The following is a 27,973-nucleotide window of genomic DNA, read 5'->3' as shown; positions in this document are numbered from 1 at the left end:
AGGTACACCAGCCTGTATGATCATGAGGTGTTGACAGGATCAGGTATAAGGCATCAGAAGACCCAAAACAAACAATCATATAGATACTCAAGAGGTTCTTATACACAATCAGGCTTGAAAATCTGCATGCCATCCTTCCTACTCCCCAATACGCTGATTTCAGTGACTAATTTTGTTAAGAATGACAGTCAGTTATTTAAAATGCAGGACCCTACAAGACCTACAGTACTGCTCCTGTGTGCTCCCAAGACTGTAACGCTTTACAGAATTAGAAAACCGTGTCTTTCTCCATGCTGAGTGACTGGTGATTTTGAACTGCTGATCTTGAGGTTAGCAGTCCAACTGCTAACACCAACAGTAACCAAAAAAATAAGGGCAACTGAATCCACCTAATCTGAAAAAGTCCCCAAGCACAAGGATACGCAGGCTTGTGTCCACTAGAGTTTGCCTTCAGTTTTTCTAGATCTCTCACCAGGACTCTCCTCAGCAGGTCAGTCTCATCTCCTCTCAGCTAGTGAAGCCTCAACACACAGCCACCAAAGCAAAGACTTTCTCAGAAGCCCAGTACCTGCCTCCTCAGCTTTCATGGGCACAAACTGAGACACTGCAATCCCTGTGACCACTGGACTCACAGGTACAAATTTGCACGGCCACATGGGCCCAGATGCCTGAAACTTGAGGGTAGAAATGAGGCCAGCTTGTCTGTAGCCTCCTGGATGAGTGGCAGATAAAGAGATAGTGCAACAAAAGTTAAAGATCTTATTAGGAAAAGAGAGCTATCTACTACACTACCCAACTAAAAGTAATTCCTCCCTTTTATTCTCAAAGCACCTCTTTATCATCACGAGGCAAATGTGGATATTTGTTGGAATATACCAAGCATTACAAAGCTTGGCGCTGTGCCAAGTACTTTGACTTCACTTACTTCTCCTGCAGCCCTATGAAGCCAGCTGATGTCATCGTCTCCGTTTTATGGCTAAGAATATTGGGACCTAGAACCCCAATGGAGAAACTTGACCATGGCAACAGAGTGCACCAGTGGAGGAGCTTTGAGGCTCAGTGGTCAGATTACAGAGACTTTGCACTCAGATCCTACACTTGCAGGTTTTTAACTTAGTTTCCCCTCATTCTTCCACAGAAGTGTACGAGACAGGAAGCAGGGGCTGTGTCCATCATCATGTCCAACACGATGGCAGGCCCATGAGAGTGGTGGCTACTGAACTGGTTCCAAGTCAAGCCACCCCATGGGAGTCAAGAACACTGTGCTCCCAAGGAATTTAAGGCTGAGACCTTCAGAAGCTGATGGCCAAGCCTACGGCCCAAGGAACTTCTGGATGAGTTTGAATGGCCAACCTCTTGGCTACTTAGCTACTTGTGCCATCTGGGGTTACCACCAGGCACATAGGAACCATCCATTCGTGAAGTTATTGAACAGATGAGTGGATGGTTAAGGAAATGAATGAATGAACGAATGAGGTAACGCACAAAGGAACAGTGGGGAAAACCATGACCCAGAGAGATTAACCAGCGGCCCAGGTCGCTAACTAGGAAGAGGTCAGGTCTAGATCTTCTAGCTCACCCAGTCCAACTTCTCTCTCAGGAAGTCAGCTATCACTGCCACAGATGAATGATCTGCCTGTGTGGTTATTGGTGGTGATGCTGCTTTCTCTTCTTTTGCAAAAGCCACCAGAGAGCAAGTGGAAACTCAGGCAGGAACCAGTCACTTCTTTGAGACAGCCCAGAGGGGAACATGTTAAAAATAAGGAACAATATGGGTTTCCGGCATCTACCCTGTGAGCGTTAGGCATTATACTCATTGACAGTAAAAATCAAAATCCAAAACATCGGCAAAGACTTCTGCAGTATCTGGTACCGGAGACAAGTATTTCTTTTGTTGTTGCTGTTGATTTCCACAGTTTTCTTGACATGTCGGCCTATATTGAAAAAGACTGTGCCGTCATCATCACTACAGTGAATTTTAAGACATTTTCTTCTCCCTTGTACTCATTGTCACGACTTCCCCATTTCCTCCCAGCCCCAGAAAATATTCATCCAGTGATTGTCTCTATAGATTTACCTACCCGGAATTTCGTAAGAGAGACACACAACAGCAAAAATAAATAACAATGACAAACTAAAATATAGGACCACCTCAGTTAAAAAGTATGCACCTAACTTTCGGAGGAGCTGCGGACAAGCGTTTCTTGACACCATTCTCTTTGGGGCGCCCTTGGGTACCAGAAGCAGTTAAACACTCAACAACCAGCCAGAGGCGGATGATTTGAACCCATGCAGAAGGTCCTCAGAGGACCGCACTGGCAACCGGCGTCCGAAAGATCACAGCCTGAAAGCCCTTTGATGCCTCCTTTCTCTCGAGACCAAAACTGAATGTCGCCCGCTGTCAACACTAAACACACGGATCCAGGATTCTGTAGAGGAGTCCAGATCAAGAGGAGGAAGGGGGTTATGCAGAATAGGATTTTCCATTTTCATTGACGCTAGACTTCCTGGAATCAGAAAAAGTGGCTACTCACTGCCAGAGTCAAATTCAACTCATAGCAGCCAGGTAGTGCAGCATGGAACAGTCCCTCTGGACTTCTGAGCAAGTAACGCTCACGGGAGTCAAAGCCTCATCTTTCTCCCCAAAAGGTGGATAAACTCCCAAAGCCCTTGGCCTGAGAACATCTTTAAACCTTGAACCAAAAAAAGGTCTGAAGTCTTCTTAAAGCAACCACCAATAGTCCTGCTTCACCGGTAAATGTCTGCTGTGAACACCAGGCTCCTTTAAGAAGGAACAAGGGACAGGAGCGACGTGGCAGATGGATAGGAACCTTAGGTGACGGGCAGGTTGTGCCACTGGCTGACCAGCAAATAGAAACGTGTGAGGAGGACCGCAAACGTGAGAGATAAAACCAATGTCGCTAAACGAGGCACACCGAAACCTTCATGGGTGTATGTCCTAATATATTCTTGACAACAGTGAAATCAATACCATTACAAAGAAAAGGGGGCTGCGGTGGGAGAGCGGCAGGCCTGAGAGCGTGACGCGCCCGCTCAGGCGTTGCCCCTGCCATCACTGTCACCCCTGCTCAACCATGTCCAAGTAGACCACATCAACGTGAAGGTGGCCAGACCGGATGGCTTTGTCGTCCAGTTCAAAATATAGAGGCACACGCCGCTGAGCAAGCCGATGAAGGCCTACTGGGAGCGACAGAGCTTGTCTATGTGACAGATAAGATTCAGGTTTGATGGATAGCCAATTAAAGAAACAGACACCCCAGCCCAGCTGGAGATGGAGGATGACGGCACAATCGATGTGCTCCAGCAGCAGACGGGTGGCACGCGGGTGGCTGGAGGCCTCTCGGGATGCGGTGTGTCTAGGTGCTGCCCCACATCCCTGTCACCTGTCCTTGCATTTGCGATCTAGTAGTAAACACGTGAGCACGCCAACACAAAGGAGTCTGCGGAAACTCCAGGACAGTCGCCAAATTACTTTTGTCTCTGACGTGCCTGGAGAGCAACTCAACGCTATTTCTGCAGGGCTCAACCTACAACTGAAATTGGGCCCATATGAATCACTCTGTTTAGGGAAAATGCGTTGCTAGGTTTGGGGGCTTGTTTTTGTTATTGGTTCCCCTTTCTGTAACACTTCTGTTCCAAATGTGTGGCCTGTCTGTCTTGTGGATGGGGATGTGGCCCCAGGTGTTGAGGTCCCCTCTCCCCCACTGTTGCATCAACCAACCAGGTAGGTGGCTCCTACGCGCATGTGCACTGCTTTGGGTGCTGGACCTGCACACTTGTTTGGGAGCGTCTGGTGGGGATGGAAGAGAGGATCTCGCTGGCCGCTTGTTGTAAGCATAGTTTAGTTTTGTTCAGCGTCTGGTAAAGTCAACGGGCAGAAACCAGGGGCACCGTGGGGCCCCTCCCTGGCATTTTCCCGCAGGGTTCTGGACCAAGTCTCCAACACCACTGCTCAGGGCCTGCTGATCGGTGCAGCGGGCAAGCACTGCAAAGCTCAATTGGCTTCCCCCCGTTTATTCATGTAGGAGAAAATAAAGACCACGGTCCCCTTTGGTCGCAGCATTGTGGTCTCGGTCTCTCTGGTATTTGCTTCTGCTGATTCATTATGGTCCCTCTAGGAGAAGGCAAGATTCCGCATAGCTGACTTTGCAGTTCTGTCGTTGAGTTCAAGAGCTACTTCGGGGTGTGGTGACGGATGAAGCCCATGGAAAGAAGACTTCATGTTATTCTCATGGATTTTGGCTGTGCTGCTTTCCAAATATGTATGCAATTTGTATGCACTAGTAGTGTGATTTCAGTTCTGTGACTCGTTGGGGATCTATACCAATGACAAAGTCTCCTCACGCTGCCTGCCGGCCTTCAGTAAGGGTTCGTTGCTGTTTGACGGCCCTTCTCCGCTTTTTGTAGTCACCTGGCGGTGTGACAGGACCCCTCCCCTCTAGCTTGTGTGAAATCTTGCTGAAAATGTTCTTGTTTCCTTTGCAGTTTGCTCGTGGGCAGGGGCAGGGTGTTTGTTGGCTCTGTTGTGTTTCTTCGCCAATTTGTGCATTATTTGTTGTCCTTTACTACTGTAAACAGTAAATACAGTTTGGTTTTAAAAAAAGAAAAGAAAAAAAAACCCTAAGGAGCAGTTCTGTGCACACCTGGGTTTGACATGAGTTAGAATCCAGTCAACAGCTATTAACCACAGCCCCACCGCCACCTATCTGTCCATGTGTCACACTCTGGTGGCTTGTGTGTAGCTGCTATACTGTTAGGTGGCCAGTGCTTCAAATACCAGCAGGATCACCCAAGCCTAAAAAAGAGTAGGAAGAAAAGTTGGGTGGACTACTTCCAAAATGAGTTGTTTCAATGCATGGTGGCCCTATGTAAACAGAATGAAACACTGCCTGGACCTTGGACGTCCTCAGTTGTTCTTAGGTTTGAGCCTGTTGTCAAAGTTGCTGTGCCAATCCATGTTATCAAAGGCTTTTTATGCTGCCCCACTACTTTACCAAGCATGATGTCCTTCTCCAGGGACTGCTCTCTCCCCACAACCTGTCCAAAGCCCACAAGACACAGCCTTGCCATCTTGGCATATAAGGAGCATTCGGCTGTCCTTCCCAGATTTGTTCATTCATGTGGCAGTCCATGGTCCTTTCAACATTCTTCTCCAGCCCCACCATTCAGACGCAGAGACTCCTCTTTGCACGACGTTACCCATTGCCCGCCTTTCACAAGCATATGAAGCACCTTCAAATAGCAAGGCTTTGGCCAAGTGCACCCTGGTCCCCAAAGTGACACCCATGCTTTTCAGCATGTTAAAGAAGTCTTGTACAGCACTTGACCCGATGCAATGTGTGGTTTGATATCTTGACTGCTGCTTCCATGAGCAGTGAGTGTGGATCCAAGCCATCTAAAATCCTTGACAACTTCAATCTTTTTTCCATTTTGGGCATGATGTTATTTATTATTATTTTATATCTATTGGCCCAGTTGTGAAGATTTTTATTTCCTTAACAATGAATTGTATTCCATACCCAAGGCTGCAGTTTTTAACCTTCTTCAGCAAGCGCTTCGAGTCTTCCTCATTTTCAGCAAGCAAGGTTGTATCATCTGCATATTGCGGGTTCTTAATAAGCCTTCCTCCAATCTGGATGCCTCATTCTTCTTTCATGTAATTTGCTTCTCTGATTATTTGGCTCAACCTGCAAATGGAATAAGTATGGTGAGAGGCTACAACCTTGACCCACACTTTTCCTGATTCGAAACCATGCGTAGTCTCTTGTTCCCTTTAAACAACTGCCTCGTGATCCACGTACGGGTTCCTCATGAGCACAATGCAGCATTCTGGGATTCCTTTTCTTCATAAGGTTATTCATAGTCTGTTATGGTCCACACATCAATATGGCTGATTCTGGAAATCAGCCAATGGAAGCATGATGAATCACTTGCTTTGAACAGACTCGCAATAACAAGGCTTTCCAGAGAATCTGTTTTAGTTTCTCCATCATGGTGGCAGCGTGACTTCTAAGAATAAAACACTTGAAAATGTAAGCAGAAAGGACGGGGGTAAAAAATAGAGAAATCCCCGGGGCTACACAGGACAGGGTTTCGAAAAGTTCCTAGAAAAATGGAATTAAATGATCATGGAATTTTTCCACACACTCTTGGTAGCCTCCTTCTATGTAGGTCCCACCTGACAATATCCAGAAGCAATTCTACTCTCCAAAGAAAGACCAGAGCAAGCAAGTTTTCCAGAGAAACTACTAACAGGCACCATCAATCACAGGCACGCAAGTACTATTGCCCTGACTGGGGCCTAAGCTAATGGGGTAAACCGTGATGATACAAATCCAACGCTAGCAGTGTCCACCCCCACCCCCATATGTACCTGACGGCTTGTGCCTTACAGGTGAGTGTGCGTGCGCTCTGGGGCGGCCGAGGGAGAGCTCAGTCCACAGGCAAGCCTGCCATGAAGCTGTCTATGTCAGCATTCAGCGTTCGCCTTCATACAAGCACGCAGCTGCTACTTTGAACAGTGCACCAAGGGTGGAAGCTAGCGTCCAGGCCAAGGTTACTTGGATGGAGAGAGGCACTCAAAGGCCATTCTGATGACTCATCAGAGTCAGTGACAAAACAGAGCAGCCCGGGGGTAAGATACAGCACTGCTTCACTAATGGGGCACAAACAAAACTCTTTCGGCTCCCTTTCTCTGGGAAGGGACCAAATGCTGACAAAAGTATGAAGATGAAGTGGTCTTAGGGAGAGAGGAGCTGCCTGAGAAACAAATGCTTTTTTTTTCCCCCTTAAGGGAAGGAGAATGGAACCAATGGCCTAGATTTAAAAGGTACCTGACTGTAGCACTTTTAAATCTGTATTTTTTTAATGCTTCTCATGTAGTTATGCTCTTAAAACAGACCCACACACCACACTCCAATCCCTAGCAATGAGACAAATCTAGCATAATGGACACCATCGAGCTTGAAAGTGGGCTCAGGCCCTGTGGCCACTGAAAATTACTATCAACCGACCCACCGCACTGAGGATAAACCGTAGATGAAACAACCCAAGAGCAGGGACTCCTTTGGCTCAAGGGCATGCCCCCACCTCCAGCAAATGCAGGGCGCACCCCCCACCTTTACACAGCCAGTCCGCAGCTCCCCGTGCACACAGGTCGGAGCCAGGCTCCCCTATCCAACCATCTCTGGTCTCACCCATCCTACTCTCATTCATTTTTCCTTTTCTTTCTTTCTTGTTTTAGGAAACTTCTTAGGGTGACCCTGCGTGTGTATGAGTGTCAGGCCTAATAAAACCAGGCCCTCCGGTCAACGCTAGATTCGGTGGTAAAATCTGACAGCACTGAGGAACTCCACCGCTTTCCAAAAGGGATCGGGTTTCCACCGAGAAGCTGAAATAGCCTAACTGGAAAGGGATCCAGAACTGCAAGGACATTCTCCTAAGGTTCCCTGCTGCCTGGCTGCGCATTTGTCGAAGAGCAGGCTCCCCAGATGTGCATTGCCCTCCCGGCAGCTTTAGGACCATGCCTGGCCATGACAGTTGTTGCTGCATACCGTCAATCAATTCGAACACAGAGCCACTCTAGGGCGCCCAGAAGAACTGCCCCCACAGGGCTCCTAACGCTGGCAGGCTGGCGTCTTTACGGAGCAAATCACCCCGTCCTGTGTCTCCTGCAGAGCCTCTGGGTGGGGGTGGCAGGTGAGTCACCACGGCTCCTTGAATTTGAGAGAGAAGTTCTTCAAAAGCCAACTCAAAGCCGTCAACAAAATACTTTCAGAATCTACGGAATTTCCTGGTCAAAACAGACCTGCTGGATAATCCCATTCGACGTTAGAAGTCGCATGTTGTCGCTAAAGTTCTAGACATCTATAATAAAAAATAACATTGTACAAACAAGAGATCAAGGCATGCGAGAGATAGTGATCTTTAAGAGGAACGAACACGAGACGATAAGGCCATCCTGGCCAAGAGACTCTGAGCTCCATTCCGGAATCTAAATTCTTTGAGTGTGAGGAACACAGTCTTGCTCAATCCCATCTTCTTGGTGTGAGCCCCTTTGGGGGGACTAGGTCCAGGGGATGCGGCGCGAACAGACAGATAAGGGTTTTCTCCCTGTCGAACTTACAGTCTAGAGGAGCTGCCCCGCCCTCAGTTCCCATCAGACAAACTTCAACTCCCGCAGAACCCATGAGCGACAGAGGAGACGTGCAGGGGTGAAGACCAGAAGCAAAGCCAACCCCATTGCCTACTCAAGGCGACTCTAGGACAGAGCAGAGAATTGCCCCGGACGGTTTCCAACGCTGCAGATCTTTACAGGCACAGATTGCTACATCTTTCTCCCACTGAATGGCCACTGGATTTGAACCTGTGTCCTTTCGGTTAGCAGGTGAGCCTTTAACCACCATGCCAACACAGCTCTTTGGAGGTGGTGACAGACTCCCAAAGCCTGTTTTAAAGAGAGTGAGAATGATGTCAAACATGTAAGTATCGAAAAGAAAGCAAGGGGCTAGGATAGACATGAAAGGGTGGAATATTTACTTCATTTAAACAGAGGATGGCTGAAGGCCATTGCATGGAGGTGACATCTAAGCAAAGACTAAAGCCTGGGAATGAGCTAGTCTGGCTTCTTTTCTGCATCTTTGCTGACTTGTGGAAAGAAGATTCATCAAGCCCAACTTGTGTAACATACTCGACAAAGACAGCATTCCAGGGTTCAACTTGGATAAATAGCAACTGCTAGCCTTTCCATTGGCAGCCCAACATGCAACCCCAACACCAATAGGGCTGTGTTGACAAGCGCCATGGGGGAAAAGAAGAAAACCTAAACAATTTTTTTATCACTCTGTAGGCTCTCTTTTTTTTTAAATCATTTTATTGGGGGCTCCTACAATTCTTATCACACTCCATACATACATCCATTGTGTCAAGCACATTTTTACATTTGTTGCCATCATCATTCTCAAAACATTTGCCTTCTACTTGAGCCTTCAATATCAGCTCATTGTCCCTCCATCCACAATTTACCCTTCCTCATGAACTCTTCATAATTCATAAATTACTATTATTTTGTCATATCTTTACTGTCCGATGTCTCCCCTCGCCCACTTCTCTGTTGTCCATCCCCCAGGGAAGAGGTTATATGTAGATTCTTGTAATCGGTTCCACCTTTCCACCCCACATTCTCTCCACCCTCCAGGCATCGCCACTCTCACCACTGGTCCTGAAGGGGTCATCTGTCCAGGATTCCCTGTGTTTCCAGTTGCTATCTGTACCAATGTACATCCTCCGATCTAGCCAGATTTGTAAGATAGAATTGGGATCATGATAGTGGAGGGGGGGAAGCATTTAAGGACTAGAGGAAAGTTTTGTTTCATCATTGATACCCTGCACCCTGACTGGCTCATCTCCTCCCCACAGCCCTTCACTAAGGGGCTGTCCAGCTGCCTACTGATGGGCTTTGAGTCTCCACTCTGCACTCACCCTCATTTACAATGGTATGATTGTTTGCTCTTTGATGCCCGATACCTGATCCCTTCGACACCTCGTGGTCACATAGGCTGGTGTGCTTCTTCCACTTGGGCTTTGCTGCTTCTGAGCTAGATGGTCACTTGTTTACCTTCAAGCCTTTAAGACCCCAGACGCTCTATCTTTTGATAGCCGGGCACCATCAGCTTTCTTCACCATATTTGCTTATGCACCCATTTGTTTTCAGTGAACATATTGGGAAGGTGGGCACCCACTGATATGATTTTTTTGTTCGTTGATATCTGGTACCTGGTCCCTTCTACACACCATGGTCACACAGGCTGGTGTGCTTCTTCCATGTGGGCTTTAATGCTTCTGAGCTAGATGGCTGCTTGTTTACCTGCAAGTTTTTAAGACCCCAGATGTTATATCTTTTGATAGCTGGGCACCACCCGCTTTCTTCACCACCTTTGCTTATGCACACATTTGTCTTCACCTATCATGTGGGGAAGATGTGCATCCTGGAATGCCAATTTAATAGAACAACGTGTTCTTGCATTGAGTAAGTACTTGAGTGGAGGTCCAATGTCCATCTGCTGTGTAGGCTGTCTTTTGACTTAAAAAGCAGTGCAAGTATCGTTCTCTCTGAAAGGAGAGAAAAGAGTGAAGAAAATCATGGAAACAGTGCAAAGGACTAATGAACCACTCCATGAAACGCAGCCTCCATGACCCTGAGATCAAAAGGACTAGAGAGTGCCCACTACCCCAAACGTCCACTCCAAAAGGAATTCCAATAGCAACAAAACTCAAAAATAAAGGGGGGTAGGTTTGCTGGTCTTACAGAGACTGATAGAACCCCAAGATTATGCCCCTTAAATGTATTTATAGAACAGAATATATTATATATTACACACATAAATACATACATATAATATACTGACAATAGCAGGGGACTTCAAAAATGTGGGGCGATTCTATTGTCTTTTTATTCCATTTGTTCACAAACTTTTTGATGTCCCCTCAGACAATGCTGTGACATACAACTTGATGTGATCATTCTCATGTCGACTCCCAAAGACAAATAAAGATATTTGTAATGATAACAAAAAGTAATAATGAAAACTAATTTTTAAAATAAAGGTATATGACATATAAAAGGACCTATAGGACAGAGCCATGGGACAGGAACACTGAGGGTTTAATTACCCATATCTAAATTTTACAGCATCTTTTAGGGCGGAGATCAGCAAACATTGCCTTTAAAGAGCCAAATATCGATAGTAAATCCCAAAAAAAGGAAGAAAAAAAAACCCTCACTGCCAACAAGTCCATGGCAACTCACAGTGACCCTATAGGACAGGCTGGAACTGTCCCTGTGAGTTTCTGACACTCTCACCCTTTATAGGAGTAGAAAGCCTCATGTTTCTCCTGAGGGGCTGCTGGTGGTTTTGAACTGCTGACTTTGCGGTTAGCAGTCCAAGACATAACCATTATGCCACTTGTGCTCTTCAGAGAGTAAATACAGTATATATTTTAGTCTCATGGGATATAGTCTTATATTGCTGCTAACTATTCAGCATTGTCACTGTAGCAAGAACAAAGCCCAAAATATTAGACAAATGAGCAGAAATGTGTCCAAACAAACTGCAAGCACAAAAACAGGCCATGGTTTGCCAAGCCCTGCCCTGAGCAGTCCTTATCCCACTGCGGTCCCAGCCTAGGCACAGACTTGTTGGAAAGGCAAAACCTCTGATGCCAGAACCCAAACCTCTAGAATCCAAAACGCTTGCAGGGGAGGGACCCCGCAATCTGCATTCTAACAAACCTGCCAGGGGAGGCAGCTCCACTGTAAGAACCCCTGGGCCAGGCAATAAGCAAATCCAAACTCACTGCCACGGAGTCGATACTGACTCACAGACCATATAGAACAGGGTAGAACTACCCTGTGGGTTTCTGAGACGGTAAGTCCACGGGAGTAGAAAGACTCATCTGTCTCAGGCAGAGTGGCTGATGGTTTCGAACTTGGAGTTAGCAGCCCAACACATGCCCAGCTACAGCACTGGGGCCCTAAACAAAAACAAAGCACTTAGCTATTGTTAGCAATATATATCAGTTATGATCATAAATCTGGCACCTAGAAGTTTAGAGTCCCTTACAATAAAGCCCAAAGCTAAGCTGTTGCGCTGGATTAAGCAGAAAAGGGCTATAGAGTCAGCCTAAATGAGAATTCTTGAACATTTACAAAGTATATTTATGTATACTATTTTATATAAAATACCAGTATTTCCTCATGGGTTCATTAAAATAGGTTTTCAGACAAGCTTCAAGATCCAGCAGCAGCAGCCTGCTGCGGCGTTGGTTCTGATGGGAGGCAATCCCACTGTGTTGACAGCAGCAACCTGCCCCATAATGTTTCCAATGGCAGTGAGCTCTCAGGAAGTCCTGCCTGGCTGCAGAGTGAGAAGCGGCTCCTCCCCTAGAGGCAGCTCAGGAGGGCTGCTGAAACAGCCCACAGCCACTGAGAGCCAGCTCTGCCAGCTCTGTGTGTTTGTGTGTGTTTTGTCTTGTTTGCTGTGATCTTTCCGACTCTTCTTCTCAGGCACTTCCTGTGGATTTGAACCAGCCCCATCACAGTTAGTAGCTAGCTGCTTACCCGTGTGCCTCACCCTGGGATTCCCAGAGCATCTGGGGTTTCAGCTAATCGCTCCTCAAGGAACTGTCATTATTATTTAAACAGAGTAATGTGTCCACTGGAAAGGGGTTAGGATCAATCGGGTGGGGAGCTTAAATGCAGAGGATGGGCTATCTAACAGTAGAACAGAATGCTGGCTTCCGTACTGTTTTAATGTTGTTATTAGAAAACTGAACTGAGATCTGCCAATTGAATCGGCTTCAAAATCCATCAAAGAATTAAGGATGGATGCAGAGGGGTCACATCTACCTATCCATACCTCATTGCTGCTGCTGCTGTTGTTGTTGTTGGGTGCCATTGAGTTGTCTCCATCTCATAGGGACTCTATACACAACATAAGGGAACACGCCCTGGTCCACCATAAGGCTATGTTTATGCAACCAAATCAAACTCGGAACCACTGAACCCATTCTGACTCACAGCAGCCCTGAGGGCAGCAGAACTGCTGGGTTGCAGAGGCTGTAAATCCTCACAGGAGAAAAGTGCCTCCTCTTTCTCCCTGGGAGCGGCTAGTGGGTTCGAACTGGTGACTTTGCAGTTAGCAGCTCAACTCACAACCCACTGCACGACCAGGGCTCCTCAACAGGTTTTTTGCAAAACCTCTTGTGAAAACCAACACAAAATCTGTACCTAAACGGTTAACAGCAATGAGGAAGTGGTGGGGAGCAGAAACCAGATCCTCTTTCGGAAAGGAAATCCAGTCAGGCAGCATCGCTTAGGCAGCCGCCATTGAGACTGGTCTTCAAAGTGAGCAGTGGGATCCGAGAAGGTGAAATGCAGAGTACCGAGCATCTCCCGCGGCTATAAAGAATGTGCTGCAGACAACCTCGGAGGAAGAAGTACCTGGACGGCGGTGCAGGAGGGCCATCACGTTAAGGGAAATACCTCTAGTTGCCTAACCAGTGGAAATTAAATGGCAGGAGCAAAAGCAAGAGGTAGGTCTGAAAAGCTGAAGACCTTCTGGAGCTAGACAACAGATTCCCTTGGTGATTTGTAGCCTATGTTATAAATGGATCTGTACAGATCATACAATGGATTACTGCAAAGGTATATGATACAATAAAAAGCAAACGCACTGTCGACACTTAGTGACCCTCTAAGACAGGGTAAGGGCTGCCCTATGCGTTTCTGAGACTCTAATTCTTTATGGGAGTAGACAGCTCTGTCTTTCTCCAGAGGAGCGGTTGGTGGTTTTGAACGGCCAACCTTGCAGTTAGCAGCCCAACTCGTAACCACTATATGCCACCAGGGCTCCAGAGGATACAATTGTTACAAATAAATACATCTTAAAAACCACCTGACTTGCTCAAGCAGAAGCACCCATGGACCAGGAATCTCGCAGGAGGTATGACACTGACAGTACAAGCTTCCACGGCTCTAACTCAGAGACTTGTAGAAATTCACATGAAAAGTCACAAAACTCATCCAGCGGAGACTGCAGGTATCCCTCAGTTCATTGCACTTCGCAGATGGTGCTTTAAGAAATAAAAAGGAAAGGTTTGCGGCAATCCTGCAACAAGCATGTTCCTTCTCAAGCAGCAGGTTCTCGCTTGTGTCTCTGTGTCCCATGCTGGCCATGCTCACAATATTTCAGACTTGCTCATAATCACACTCTTACTATGAACCCTGATAGCCTAGCGAGTTACACCTTGGGCTGAAACCACAAGGTCAGCAGTTCAAACCCACCAGACAAGGGAAAAAGGAGGCTGCGCCGATAAAGATTTACAGCCCCAGAAACTCAAAAGGCATCTCTACCCTGTCCCATACGGTCACCATGAATCAGATTCAGCTCGGTGAGAGTGAGTTTAATTGTGTGTTACACAGCAGGATAAAATGAAAATTATTTTCATATGCAGGAGGAAACAACAAAAATATCCATGGGGCTCATTTTATTGCGGTCTCTAGAGAGGGCCAGACATTGAACCCACACTATCTCAAGGTATGTTTATATTCTGGAGCCCTGGTCTATTGTTTACTTGCTGGGCTGCTACCTATGAGGTCAGCAGTTCAAAACTACCAATCTCTCTGCCTGAGAAAGAAAAGGCTTCTACTCCCATAAAGAGGTTATCTTTTCAGAAACCCACAGGGGTAGTTCCACCCTGCCCAGTAGGGTCACTGTGTATTGCCATCAACTGGAGAGCAGCGAGAGTTGGGGTGTCTGCATGCAGCCTTGTGAAGGGCCTACAAAATGAAGGGGAGCAGCAAATCGAGGCCTCTGTTTTCAGCCAGGAAGATCACATTACTTAGAGATCCTCTTTCCAAACCCAACCTCGTGCCACAAAGGAAACTTGGAAAGCATTAGTAACTTAAAAATACACTAATAATAATCTCCCCGCTTCCTTCTGGTGGGACTGCACAAACTTGTGTCGAGATGTTTGGAAATTAAACCCACCAAAATTTCCATACCATATGTTGACTCTTCCTGTCATTTGATCATGGATATCAGAAGACTTCATGTAATAAATAACAGATAAAAAAATTTTTCTTTTGCCTATTTTTTATTTTATCAAATACTTTTATTGGGGGTTCTTACATCTCTTATCACAATCCATACATTCATCCATTGTGTCAAGCACATTTGTACATTTGTTGCCATCATCATTTTCAAAGTATTTTCTTTCTACTTAAGCCCCTGGTCAGCTCATTTTCCCCTCCCTCCTTCCCTCTCTCCCTCATGAACCCTTGATGAGTTATAGATTACTGTTTTCATGTCTTACATCATCCTCTGTCACCCTTCACCCACTTTTCTGTTGTTCGTCCCCCTGGGAGGGGGTTATATGTTGATACCTGTGGTTGATTGCCCCTTATCCTCCTGGTATCTTTATTCTCATTGTTGGCCCGGAGGGGTTTATCTATCCTGGATTCCCTGTGTGGTGAGCTCTTATCTGTAGCAGTGTGCATATTCTGATCTAATCTAATTTGAAGGTGAAACTGAGGTCATGATAGGGGAGGGGCAGGGGGAGAACATTAAAGAACTAGAGGAAAGCTGTGTGTTTCATTGGTGCTACACTACACCTTGACTGTGTCATCTCTTCCTTGTGACCCTTCTGTGAGGAGACATCCAATAGTCTACAGATGGGCTTTGGGTCTCCATTCCTCATCGCCCCCCCTCACCCCCATTCACATTGGTATGATTTTGTTCTGGGTCTTAGATGCCTGATACTTTATCCCATTGACACCTCATGATCACATAGGCTGGTGTGCTTCTTCCAAGTGGGCTTTGTTGCTTCTCAGCTAGATGGCTCCTTGGTTATCTTCAAGCCTTTAAGACCCCAGACGCTATACATTTTGATAGCCGGGCACCATCAGCTTTCTTCACATTTGCTTGTGCACCCATTTTGTCTCCAGCAACTGTGTTGGAAAGGTGAGCATTACAGAATGCCGGGCTATCATGATGAGGGAGTACTTGACTGGAGGCCCAATGTCCATCTGCTACCTTAATACTAAACCTATAAATATATGCACATAGAGCTATTTCCCCGTCCTCATATGTAAATATATATACATATGTACATGGCTTTATTTAGACACCTATAAATGTTTGCCTCCTGGTTCTTTCCTCTATTTCCTTTTGTCCCACCATCATGTTTGGCCTTCATTCGGGTTTAGTAATTCCTCGCTGTTACATTGCTCTTGATTAAGCCCCACTAGGCATCTAGTGGGTGTAGGGTGTAAGTGTCGGGTATAGCCCCACTACACCCTTCTCTCCATTGATTTTAATTCACTTGTTGTTCCCTTGTAACAGGTGAAATTTTAAACCCAGAGCTTTCCAAACATGAGTGTTGTTAGGACCGTATTAAATATAAAATGAGATTTTTACAGCCCCTCACCTAGTGTTAGCATAAAAACCCACTGCCATCATGCAGATGCTGACTCATAGCAATCCAATATAAGAATTTCAAGGCTGCAACTCTTTATGGAAGCAGGCAGCCTCATCTTTCTCCCAAGGAGAGGTTGGGGAGTTTGAACTACTGACCTTGCAGTTCAACGCTTATCTGACTGCACCACCAGGGATTCTTCACATTAATATAATTTGCTGAGTATTATTTTATCTAAATATGGTCACTAAGGAGTTCTGGTGGTGTAATGGGTGATGCACTAAGGTGCAAACTCTCTGAGGAAGAAAGAGGAGGCTGTGTACTTCTGTGATGATTTACTGTCTTAGAAACCTAAAGGAGGCAGTTCTCCTCTGTGCTATAGAGAAACTGTGAGTTGCAACTGACTCTATGGCTGTGAGTTTTGGAAACATGGTCACCAAAAGCTAGAGCAAAACACCATAAGCTTAAAGCGCCAGCTTGTAAATAGCTCTGACACCCAACACACATTCCCCACAGAATAAGGCATACAACCAGGAATACAGGATTTCCAAAACAGCAGCGGCAGTCACTGCAGCAGCACGTGTCCTGCGGTCTCTCTATGCCACAGTGCACCTGATGAGTGTGGGGACCACTTCTCTCCACTTGAACCACTGGCCTACCAGGCAGCAGAGCATCATGTCATTTGGGTTTGGCCCCTAGGGGGTTATGCGTTGGGCTCCTAACCGCAAAGTCAACAGTGTATAGCCATCAGGGCTCCACAAAAGAAAGACGAGGCTTTCTACTCCCGTAGAGATGCACAGTCTTGGAGATGCTCAGGGGCAGATGGACTCTGTCCTTCAGGGTCATGAAGAGGCAGACTGTCTGAATGGCAGTGAGTAAAATGCACACACTGAATTCCTCTCTGTTCGCTTCTCTTGAACCAGACTTGGTGCCAAGGTTTCTTCCTTTATTGGGCTTCATGATGAGGGCAAGATGCCTTAGGCTTATAATTTACAGTCTGGCATTGCATAGCTCTAATTGCACAACACTGTACACCTCATAAGTTTACATCTAATATAATAATATGTAAATCCTGTGCTATACTTAATATAGCCCTTCTAGGCCTAGTTTTGTGAGTACCTTAAGGCGATTGGGTGGAACTATGCAAATATGGACTCTTTTGCTAGAATGGGAACATGCAAATTAGGTGTATGGAACACTGACAGGGCAATTGGTCGATGTTGTTGCTCCATTATGCTTAAAGGGGGCCAATTCCTGATACTGGGAGGGTGGAGGGGGGTGGAAAGGGGAAACCGATGACAAGGATCTACATATAACCTCCTACCTGGGAGGGGGGGACAACAGAAAAGTGGGTGAAGGGAGACATCAGATAGGGCAAGACATGACAAAACAATAATTGATAAATTATCAAGGGTTCATGAAGGAGGGGAAAAAATGAGCTGATGCCAAGGGCTTAAGTGGAGAACAAATGTTTTGAGAATGATGAGGGCAATGAATGTACAAATGTGCTGTACACAATTCATGAATGCGTGGATTGTGATAAGAGTTGTATGAGTCCCTAATAAAATGATTTAAAAGGGGGTGGGGGGAATCCCAAAACAGAAATAGGGAATTCACTACCACTAAGTAGATGAACTGAGAATGGAGCAGGTTCTTTGGACCTGGAGTTCTTGAGCTGAAAATCTTCTAATCAAGAAGACAGTGTGAGCTACAACACTGGAGACAGCAAGCAGCTGAGGTGGAGAAACAGCGCAAGCAGAACCAGCGTGACCTTTTGAGTCCAGGGCGCATAGAAACTACTTGCTGACCAATGGAAGGAGAACTGAGAGTCTCCTGACCAATGGAAGGAGAGCGGAGAGCCTCCTGACAGACTTCCTGGGTGCCAGGAGCCACGCTGAGACCTCGTGAGCCACCGAGTTGTGTCCACCGCCATTGATTCCACAAGACTTTGACCCACCAGCCTGTGATCTTCCTGCATCACTGATGTGGCTTCCTGAGTCTGAAAAGAGATTTATGGACTAGAATTGGACTTACAGACTAGTATCGGATTTAAGGACTTGAGTTGGACTAGGCAGGAATATTTTCCTAATATACAAAGCCCTCATGTGCAAAGCTCTTTCTGACACATGTCTGAGTGTCTCTGGATTTGTTTCTCTAGTCTGGCCTGACACATCTGCAAAATGGGAGAAACCGCTATTGGGAGAAATCACTATTGAGAAAGTAAAATAGGGCATCTTGGAAAAGCCCTGAGAACAGTACTGCAACTGAACAAGAGCTCAGGAAATGCCAGCCCCTAAGAAATACCCATAAAAATGTTTTTCAGGAAAGAATAAAATGCTATTCAGAAGACAAGAGTACATCAAAGTAATGAGTCGATGACATATGTAATCCCCGACTCCCAGTGAGTTACTGTATCTATGCTAATATGCCCCCCATTTAAAAGCACCCTTTTCCTGGTCAAACAGTCTGAATACACTGCTCAGTGGCTGCCATGTTATCTAGCTTACAAGGAGGGACCGAGAGTCCCTGACTCACTTCCGTTCCGAGAACTTCCAACATATATCAGTTCTCACATAAGCTCATTGCCGTTTTATCATTATTATGTGATTGTTGTTGCCATTGATTACTCATATTTTTATAAATCTAACTTGTATTCATCTTGGGGGTTGGAAACATTACATATATGCTCACAGTTATAATTTGATGCATACATTTTTAAAATACACCAATCACACCCCAATTTTATCTTACAAATCCGGCTAGATCAGAACATGTACACTGGTACAGATAAGAGCTCAAAACACAGGAAGTCCAGGACAGATAAACGCCCCCCAAGACCAATAAGGGGAGCAGCGATACTAGAAGGGTAAGGGAAGGGGGTTGGAGAAAAGTGGAAAACCATCATAATAAGCAGTGTACGGTCCCCCCTCCCAGGGGGGCGGGCAGCAGAAAAGTGGATGAAAGGAGACAGCAATCATTGTAAGACATGGTTTAAAAAAACAAACGAATAATTTATAAATTAACAAGAGGACATGAGGGAGGCAGGGTGGGGGAGGCAGAAAAAAATAAGAATGAAGAGCTGATACCAAGGGCCCAAGTAGAAAGAAAATGTTTTGAAAAAGATTCTGACAACATATGTACAGATGTGTTGACACATGGATATATGTATGGATTGTGATAAGAGCAGTAATAGCCCCCCATAAAGTAATATACATATATGCCAATCATAAAAACATACTCAGCTGAAGAAGAGTTAGACAGCAGTGGCATTTTGTGAGTTGCAGGCAATCGCCCCACCTGTGGCAGGTCTCTGACCACCCGAGGACGCCAGAGCTGGGGAAGGCGTTGCAAGACAAAAACCAGTGCCGGCTGGGGCACTGTCCTCTCTTGCAGGGGCTTCAGCTATTTCAAGGTCACATATCACTGCTTCCCAAATCTGCCTATTGACCTCAGCAAAGCCAAAAGCATTCAGCGCTGTGTTTTCAAGCCACTGAAGCCCCTTCAAGGGGAGGAGAGGCCAGGGACACTTCAGTTTATCTTTTCCCTAAAACATTTGGTGACTTCTTCTTGCTCCTTATTTCTTTCTCCCTCGGCACTTCTTTCCTCTGTTAGGGGCCAGAATTTGGAGAACATCAGATAACTGAGCATCTGCAAGGGAGCATCTAAGAATGATAACATTGTCAAGTTGCTGCTGCAACAATGTATGCAGTTCATCCTCCTAAGGATAAGATGTCCGAAAAACAAAAACAAAAGACAGTCATAATGCAGTTCACTATAACTCATCTATCAAAACATCGGAACCACCTACACCAAGTCTGCCCATTGGCTTGGGTCAGATAGACCAATGGTCTCGGCCACCAGTGCGGCCATGGAGGCGGCGATTCCCACTCACCGCGACCCGATAGGACAGAACAAAACCATCCCTGGGGTTTCTGAGGCTGTCAGTCTTGACTAGAGTACAAAGCCTCATCTTTCTTCCTCGGTGTGCCTGGTGGATTAGAACACCTGGCTTTGTGGTTAGAAGCCCAAGCTGTAACCCACTAGGTCAAACTGGCCCCTAAAATAAACTATTTATTCTTCTGCAACCCTGGAAACTTCAGGCTGAAGAGTCCAGTTTTCCTTTAGCATAAGGATGGCCGTGATGCCTGGCAGAATAATGTCGGACAGGTGGGGGGGAGGGGGGAGGAAGGGGGGGGAGATACAATGCTATTCAACTAGACGATAGGGGGAAGCTGGTAAATAGTATATTCTATCAAATATAACTCTCCCTCACCTTCACCTTGAACTTCTAAAGTCTGCGAATGGATACAAAAACATCTGAGGAAGTAGATATGGGCATATTAATCAATTAAATGAACAAAATAAGTTAAGGTGCTGTTTCCACCGGGAAACTTGGTAGCAAAAATATTAGGCCCACCCACCCCTGACCTCCAGAACCTGCAACTTGATGGAGGATGTTGTCCAGCAGTCAACATTAACAAGGCCTCCAGGTGTTTCTGTTGCAGTCAAGTTTGAGATGTGCTTGATAAATGGGCCCTGGTGCACAGTGGCTGGAGCGCTTGGCTCTTACCCAAATGGTTGGCCTTGGGCATGTCTACCAGCTGCTCTGCGGAAGAAAAATGTGACCATTGGCTCCTGTCAAGATTTACAACCTAAGAAATCCTGTAGGGCAGTTCTCTGTCCTTGAGGGTCACTCTGAGTCAGAATTGCCTCACCAGCAGTGGATGTGATTTTATGAGGTGGCCTGTGATAATTAACCCCTGATAAGGGACAGCTTCCATCTTTACCAATCGTTTCCCACACAGATGGAGAAGCTCTGGGCATTTATATGCCTCCAGATACCCTGGAAATCCAGATTGCAGTCAAGATTGGACGCTGGCACCAGAGAAAATTAACCTCCAACTCAAATTGGAGAAAGGAGAGAGCACAAGAAATCGTTACAGCCAGACAACACAACATGAGAGGCATAGCTACCCATCCAAAATAGCGCAAACCACTCAGAAAGGCAGAGATAGGTAGGTGGCAACTTCCAGATGTCTCTCTCTCTCTCTCTGGTTTTCTAAGCAGAATATTCCCCAAACTGGGATATTTCTAGGCCTTCCTTCCTAGTCAATGTTCATCTGGAAGCCCAATAAAGGAAGAAACCTTGGCACCAAGTTTGGTTCGAGAAGCGAACAGAGAGGGATGCAGCCTGTGCATTTGACTCACTGTCCCATGTCAAACACTACTCTATATGATCGTCCAGCACAGAGCTCCGAGTGAGAAAGGGGACTGGCATGAAAGACAAACTGGAGGTAAAACTTCTTTGGAAATGTCTGCAGGCCCACCCACCCTAGGCCACCTGGGTCAAGGACGTTCAATGATGGGGGCATTCTCTTAATAGTGGCCTGAAGGGCCAAAGATACACTCTCTAGGTCAAACACTGAAGTCAGGAGCACAAGAAATCGCCAGTCTCCAGAACTTTCCAGAAGACTCTGTATGAGGCATGCCACTGGGCGGTCAGAATGTGATGGATTCATGCCTTAGCATGTCCAGTTGTAACACTACGTCTGGAAGCTGTATCTGTAAATTCTTCAAAATCCGTGGGCCTACCTTGTCTCACTATGAGAGCCCTGCTGACTGAAGCTCGAGGGGAAATGGGGCCACAGATTCCTTTAAGACGGCACGCGTCCATTCAACAAGCATGCATGCTAATGAGAGAAATGGGACTACCATCACTGAACACATAGCATAGATGTGTCCTGCCTGGCCTAGTAACACCAGTTGTTATGGAGTCAATTCCAACTCAGGGCAGCCACATGTGTGTCAGTACAATTATGTTCCACATGGTTCTAGCGGCCGATTTTGCAGAAACAGATCACCGGGCCATTCTCCCAAGGTGCTTCTAGAAGTACTTAAACCTCCAACTTTCGTTAACTGTTACACCACCCGTGGCGTCCTTGGCCCATATATCCACTGACACCGAGGTGATTCCAAGTCTTAACAACCCTTCAGGGCTCTTTAGGGTTTATGAGACAACATTTTTATAGGAACAGACAGCAGTAGCCTTCTCCCTCCTTAAGAGAGGCTAGAGGGTTTGAACTCTCAACCTTGCAGTTCCTGAAGAATGGCTAGAGCAGTGGTTCTCAACCTTACTCCTGCTGAGATCCTTTAACACAGTTCCTCATGTTGTGCTGGTCCCCCACCCCCAACCATAAAATTATTTTCGTTGCTACTTCATCACTGTAATGTTGCTACTGTTGTGAATCAGGTAACCCCTGTGAAAGGGTCATTCTACCCCCCAAAGGAACAAGTTGAGAACTGCTGAGCTAGAGGATTTGAACCCTCAACCTTGCAGTTAGGAGTTCAGTGAAGTTTAAAATACTTACCAATGCTTTAAAATGGGAACACTTAATACACACAAAGAAATTCTAAAGCTCCAGCCTTCCTCAGGGAAATGAGAGGACCTCATTGATATAATAGCAGGCTTGCATTTAGTAAGGTCACTTGCGGCTGGAGCCGAAGAACACCTTGAGAAAGGACACCACTGTCCAGCCCTCCTCTGTCCTCTCCTTCCAGGTGCTCGAGTGGGTAGCTCCTCATTTAAGGCCAGAAGAAATCCCTAGAGGGGCCTCATCTGACCTTTCCAATTAATGACCCTTTGTCAGGGATTCTCTAGAACCTGAGCCACTAAGAATCGATTTAGATCAAGATTCAACTGGGAAAAGGAGATAAAGGTGTTTCTCTTCCTTTATCAGAAAGCCATACCGTTTCTATGGATCCTGGAAGGGGAAAGTGAGCATGCAGTTATTTGTCAACTACTGGCACCTTCAGCCTCGGACACCTAAACACATAATGAGCCAAACCAAATTCACTGCCACCGAGGCGATGCCAACGGATGGGACCATACAGGAGAGGGTCGAACTGCCTTCGTGAGTTTCCAAGACAGTAACTTTCTTCTTTTAATCATTTTATTGGGGCTCATACAACTCTGATCACAATCCATACATAAATCCATTGTCTCAAGCACATTTGTTGCCCTCACCATTCTCAAAACATTTTCTTTCTACTTGAGCCCTTGGTATCAGCTCATTTTCCCCTCTCTCCCTACCCCCCCCCCCATGAACCCTTGATAATTTATATTATAATTATTATTTGTTTCATGTCTTACACTGACATCTCCCTTCACCCACTTTTCTGTTGTCCATTCCCCAGGGAGGGGGTTATAGGTAGATCCTTGTAATTGGTTCCCCATTTCTATCCCACCTTGGCTCCACCATCCCGGTATCACCACTTTCATTACTGGTCCTGAAGAATTCATCTGTCCTGGATTCCCTGTGTTTCCAATTCCTAACTGTACCAGCGTACATTCTCTAGCCAGATTTGTAAGGTAGAATTGGGATCATGATAATGGGGGGGGGGGTGTTAGGGGGGCAAGGAAGCATTTAGGAACTAGAGGAAAGTTGTATGTTTCATCTCTGCTACACTCCACCCTGACTGGCTGGTCTCTTCCCCACGATCCTTCTGTAAGGAGATGTCAAGTTGCCTACAGATGGCTTTTGGGTCCCCACCCCACACTCCCCCTCATTCACAATGATTTTTTTTCTTTGATGCCTGATACCTGATCCCTTCAATACCTTGTGATCACATAGGCTGCTGTACTTCTTCCATGTGGGCTTTGTTGCTTCTCAGCTAGAAGGCTGCTTGTTTACCTTTAAGCCTTTAAGATCCCAGACACTATATCTTTTGATAGCTGGGCACCATCAGCTTTCTTCACATTTGCTTATGCACACATTTGTCTTTAGTGATCGTGTCAGGAAGGTGAGCATCCTGGAATGCCAGTTTAATAGAACAAAGTGTTCTTACATTGAAGGAGTACCTGAGTGAGGGCCCAATGTCAATATGCTACCTTAATACTAAACCTATATGCACATAGATCTATTTCCCCATCACCATATATATGGGAGTAAAAAACCATGTCTTTCTCCTGTGGAGCGGCTGGCGGTGTAGCCCTGCAGACCTTGCATAACCCAGCAGCCCAATGCATAACCACTATGACACCATGGATGAAAAAGGGCAGGAGACGTGTCAAATTGGCTTCCAAACAGTAAGTCAAAGTGGAGTTCAATAGCCATTGTGGAGTATTCAAGGTATCATGGGCTGTTGACAAACATGGTACCAGCATGAAATTAGTAAAGGTATGGTGGTAGGTCATGGATCAGATCTAAAGACAGTAACTTGAACGCAAACCTTTAAGTGTCAGAAAGGATCCTGAGTCCAGCAAGTTCAGTGGTTCAAATCAACCAACCTCTCTCTGGGGAGAAGGGTAAGAACATCTGCTCTAGTTAAAGATTTACAGCCAAGGGGAGCAGTTCTATCCCTTATAGGGAGACTATGCTCTGCAGAGTATTGACTGTGTGGCAGTGAGTTTGGTCGAAAATATATATATAGTGTATATATATGTAAACAATAACCAAAAACTCACTGCCACTGAGTTGACTCTGACTAATAGCAACCCTAAAAGGCAGAGCATCCCTGCCCGTTAAATCTTTATGAGAGCAGACAGCCTCCTCTTTCTCCCACGCTGTGGCTGGTGAGTTGAAACAGATGATGTGTGGTCAGCAGCGCAGTATGTTAGCCACTGCCACCAGAAAATGTGTGTCACTGACAGAACCAGCAACCCCTAAATAACCATAAAGATTTAATAGTTTTCAGAAATAAAACAAGACGATTCAGCGCAATTGCAACCAAGGTAAACACTAAAAAAACTGAACATATAAGTATAAAATTAAATTCGCTTTATCCAATGTTTGGAACAGTGGCCACACAATTTAAAGGCAGTCACTTTATAATGAGATCTGAATATTGTGAGGAAACTGATAAAAAAAATGTAAGACAATTACTTTTCTTCAGCCAGAATGTCTTACAGTTAAAAAATTAGAGTTAAAGCCTCACTTACAGACTGATGTTCTCAGCTGGCTACTGTTTTAAAAAAAAACTCACTGCCTTCTTCATGTCAATTCCAACTCCTAGTGAGGCTGTCACTCCCCTGGTGCGTTTCCAGGATTGTGATTCTTAAGGACTTTTTCCCACCTCATTTTGGTCCCCCAGAGCAGCTGGTGGCTTTGAATTGCTGACCTTGGGGTTAACAGAACAAGGAATAACCACCATCCCACCAGGGCTCCATAGCTACTGTTGTTTCTAAAGACTAATTTCCCAGCTACCAAAACAGCACCACATGGTGAAACTTGAGACCCTATTTACTTATTTCTACAGCAACACCGTCTTGGTAAGTACTTTTCAAACATTAAATAATTTATCTGCTTAAAAGCAGCACATTGCTTCCTTTCGGTTTACGACAAGTTGGGCGCTTGGGGTTCTCGTATTACAACTCTCTATATGTATTTTTGAAAGCCTCTTTATAAAACTTAAAATTAAAAAATCACTGTGGTAAGATTTCACTCAGATTCCTTTAGCGTTTAGAGGTGAACCGTGCTTGCAGCGAAGCATTGGAAGCAGACTGTTTGGTAATACACAGTGGATGTCACAAACTCTGGGGACAAAATGGGATTTTGCCTCCCTCTCCAGACAAACACCTCAAGTACTTAAAGCACCTAATTTGAAATTATCTAAGGATGGACTGATTTTGCCTCCACTATAAGATGTAAAAATAAATAGATAAATGTAAGGTCTCCCTTCAACTGTACTTAGAAACGCAGTACAGTACTTTGCTGGCAATCAGGCGAGTTTTACAAACTTGTTCCCAAATCCGAGCCGTGGGAGCCTCTATGACCAGAGGCCAGCAGGTGCTGCGGTGACGCGGCAAGGGTTAAGGAGCAACAACCCAACCCTGTCCCTCATGCGCGTGTACAGACACACACACACAACAAGAACTCAAGTCTAGCGCACGTGTACACACACCCAGCCCAAGAACTCAACTCTAGCCCACGTGTGTACACACACACACACACACACACACACACACACACACACACACACACACATACGCGGCGCCGGCCGGGGAGTCTTCGTCTGGAGTCACCTCCTCCAGCGCGCGCTCTCCTCCGTCTCCCGGCCTCCCACCCCGCAGCTCCTGCGTCTCGGTCCGCCCCGGGAAGCGTGTTCCCCGCAGCGGAGCCGCCGCGCCACGTGGAGGGCGCGCGCCACCAGGAAGGCCGGCCCCTTGGCCTCGGCTCCCCAGCCCGGAGCGCGAGCCCCTCCCCGGACCCTCCCCGCTCCGCCCGCCGAGCTCTTGCCTGGTTGGGGTCGGTGGCGCGGAACACGTGGCAGGCCACCTGCGACTCGGGGTCTTCGGGCTGCGCCTTGATCAGGTAGGCGAAGTAGGTGAGGTCGTGGCTGTTGTGGACGAAGCGCGCGATGTGCTGCGCCTTGTGCTCGAAGATGAACACGGCCGGGTGGGGCTGCGCCGGGGCCGGCCCGGGGCCCCCGGCGCCCGCGGCGGGGACGCAGCGCACGAAGGGCGCGCTCAGCACCAGGAGCACCTCGCGGGCCGGCGGCGCCCCGCAGCCGCCCGCCTCCGGCTTCTGGCTGCGCCGGCGGATCTCGGCCATGAGCCAGGGCAGCATGGGCAGCGTGGTCCTGCGGTCCAGGCACGAGCCTCCCACGTACCACAGCCGGAACCGCCTCTCGCCGGCCTTCGCGCCCGGTTCGGGCTCCAGCGGGTGTGGAAAGGGCTCGTCCTGGATGCAGCTGGGCGGATCCATAACTCGCGCCTCCGGAGACCACCGGGGCGGCGGGCAAGGCGCGTCCGCCACGCCCGCGCGGAAAGCGCCGCCGAGCCGGTGCCAACTCCTACTCCGGGCTCGTGCGCCCGCGACCCCGAACTCCACGCCCCTGCACCGGGCTCGCGGGCGGCACTGCCCGGGACGCGGGTCGGCGCCTCCGGCGGCGCGCGCGGGGACGAGTGCCCAGCAGGCGCGCTCCAAGCGCCGGGCGGGTTAAATCGGCATCTTCCTCCCTGGCGCTAGAGCCTCGGGACCGGACTTCCCCCTTTCTTGGTCCCTCGGAGCCCGCCGCCGAGGGCCTCGCGCCGCCGCCTCCCGCCTGCGCCGGTCGGAGCCTCCCCGGGCGCTGCGGATCCGCTGCGGCCGCCGCTCCGGCCCCGGGCGGACACTGGGAGGCTGGGCGGGGGACGGGAGCGGGGACGCCGGGGCGGAGCTGACTCCTACCAGGGTGACCGGCTGTCACCTGGAAGGTCGGGGCTGGCGCCCTGCGCCGCGGCCAGGGCTCGGGGTGGCTTGCGAAAACTCTCGCGGTGGAAAATAACAAACACAAAACGTGGCCTCGCGGGGCGCGCTCCGCCCGCCGCGTCGCCCGCTGCTCCTCCTCCTCCTCCTCCTCCTCCAGTTCCCGTCCCTCCCTCGCGCCTTCCCTCCCGGCTGCAGCTTCAATCCCGCCTCCCGTCCGGCGAGCAACGCCTCCCCCGAGCCGATCTGGGAACCCGCCTTTCTGCCTCCGGCCGGGACCCCGTCTCAGCCCGCCCCTCCGTCCGCCCCACCCCGGGACCGCCCGTGCGCGCCGGGCGGCGCGGGCACTGCCCGGCCCCCTCGGTCTCCGCGCGCTGGTCCCCTCCCGGCCCCGCGTCTCCGCTGCCCTCTGTGAATGGGGCCGCTCCCAAAGAGGCGCCGGAAAATGTTGAATCGTATTTGCTTGGCTCCAGTTCTTTCCAAATCCTACCAGATTGATTTTCTGAGGAGCCTGGCTAGAAGCCGGAATCGACCGTGGAGGGGTGGAGCGGGAAGGTAGCTTGGGTGGTGCCGCGGTTAAAGCACTCAGCAGCCAACCGAAAGGCCCACGTCCCAACCCAGCAGCTGCTCGGAGGGTGACAGACGTGGCAACTGCTCCAGCAAACACTGACAGCCTTGGAAACACTTTACTTCTTTGATTCAACCCCTGCTGTTTGCAAAGACTCCGACAATGTCAGGAGATAGCAAATGAGAGAAGAACTGGGCCAAGGGGACGATAGGAAATGAGAAGT

General features: G+C 47.6%; 1 protein-coding gene across 1 annotated transcript in view; it reads right to left on the bottom strand.

Annotated features, from left to right (window-relative positions):
* The window catches only part of TBC1D4 (TBC1 domain family member 4), a 208,946-nt gene extending 181,658 nt beyond the window's left edge, over positions 1 to 27,288 (bottom strand). Inside the window, exon 1 of the mRNA XM_075562974.1 lies at positions 26,232 to 27,288. Coding sequence (XP_075419089.1) covers positions 26,232 to 26,699 — 468 coding nt within the window. The 5' untranslated portion in view covers positions 26,700 to 27,288. The remainder of the gene's footprint in view (positions 1 to 26,231) is intronic.
* Positions 27,289 to 27,973: the final 685 nt, after the last annotated feature.

The sequence above is a fragment of the Tenrec ecaudatus genome, chromosome 11 (assembly GCF_050624435.1).
Source record: "Tenrec ecaudatus isolate mTenEca1 chromosome 11, mTenEca1.hap1, whole genome shotgun sequence".
Taxonomy (NCBI): Eukaryota; Metazoa; Chordata; class Mammalia; order Afrosoricida; family Tenrecidae; genus Tenrec; species Tenrec ecaudatus.
This window is presented reverse-complemented; position numbering and strand designations above follow the sequence as displayed.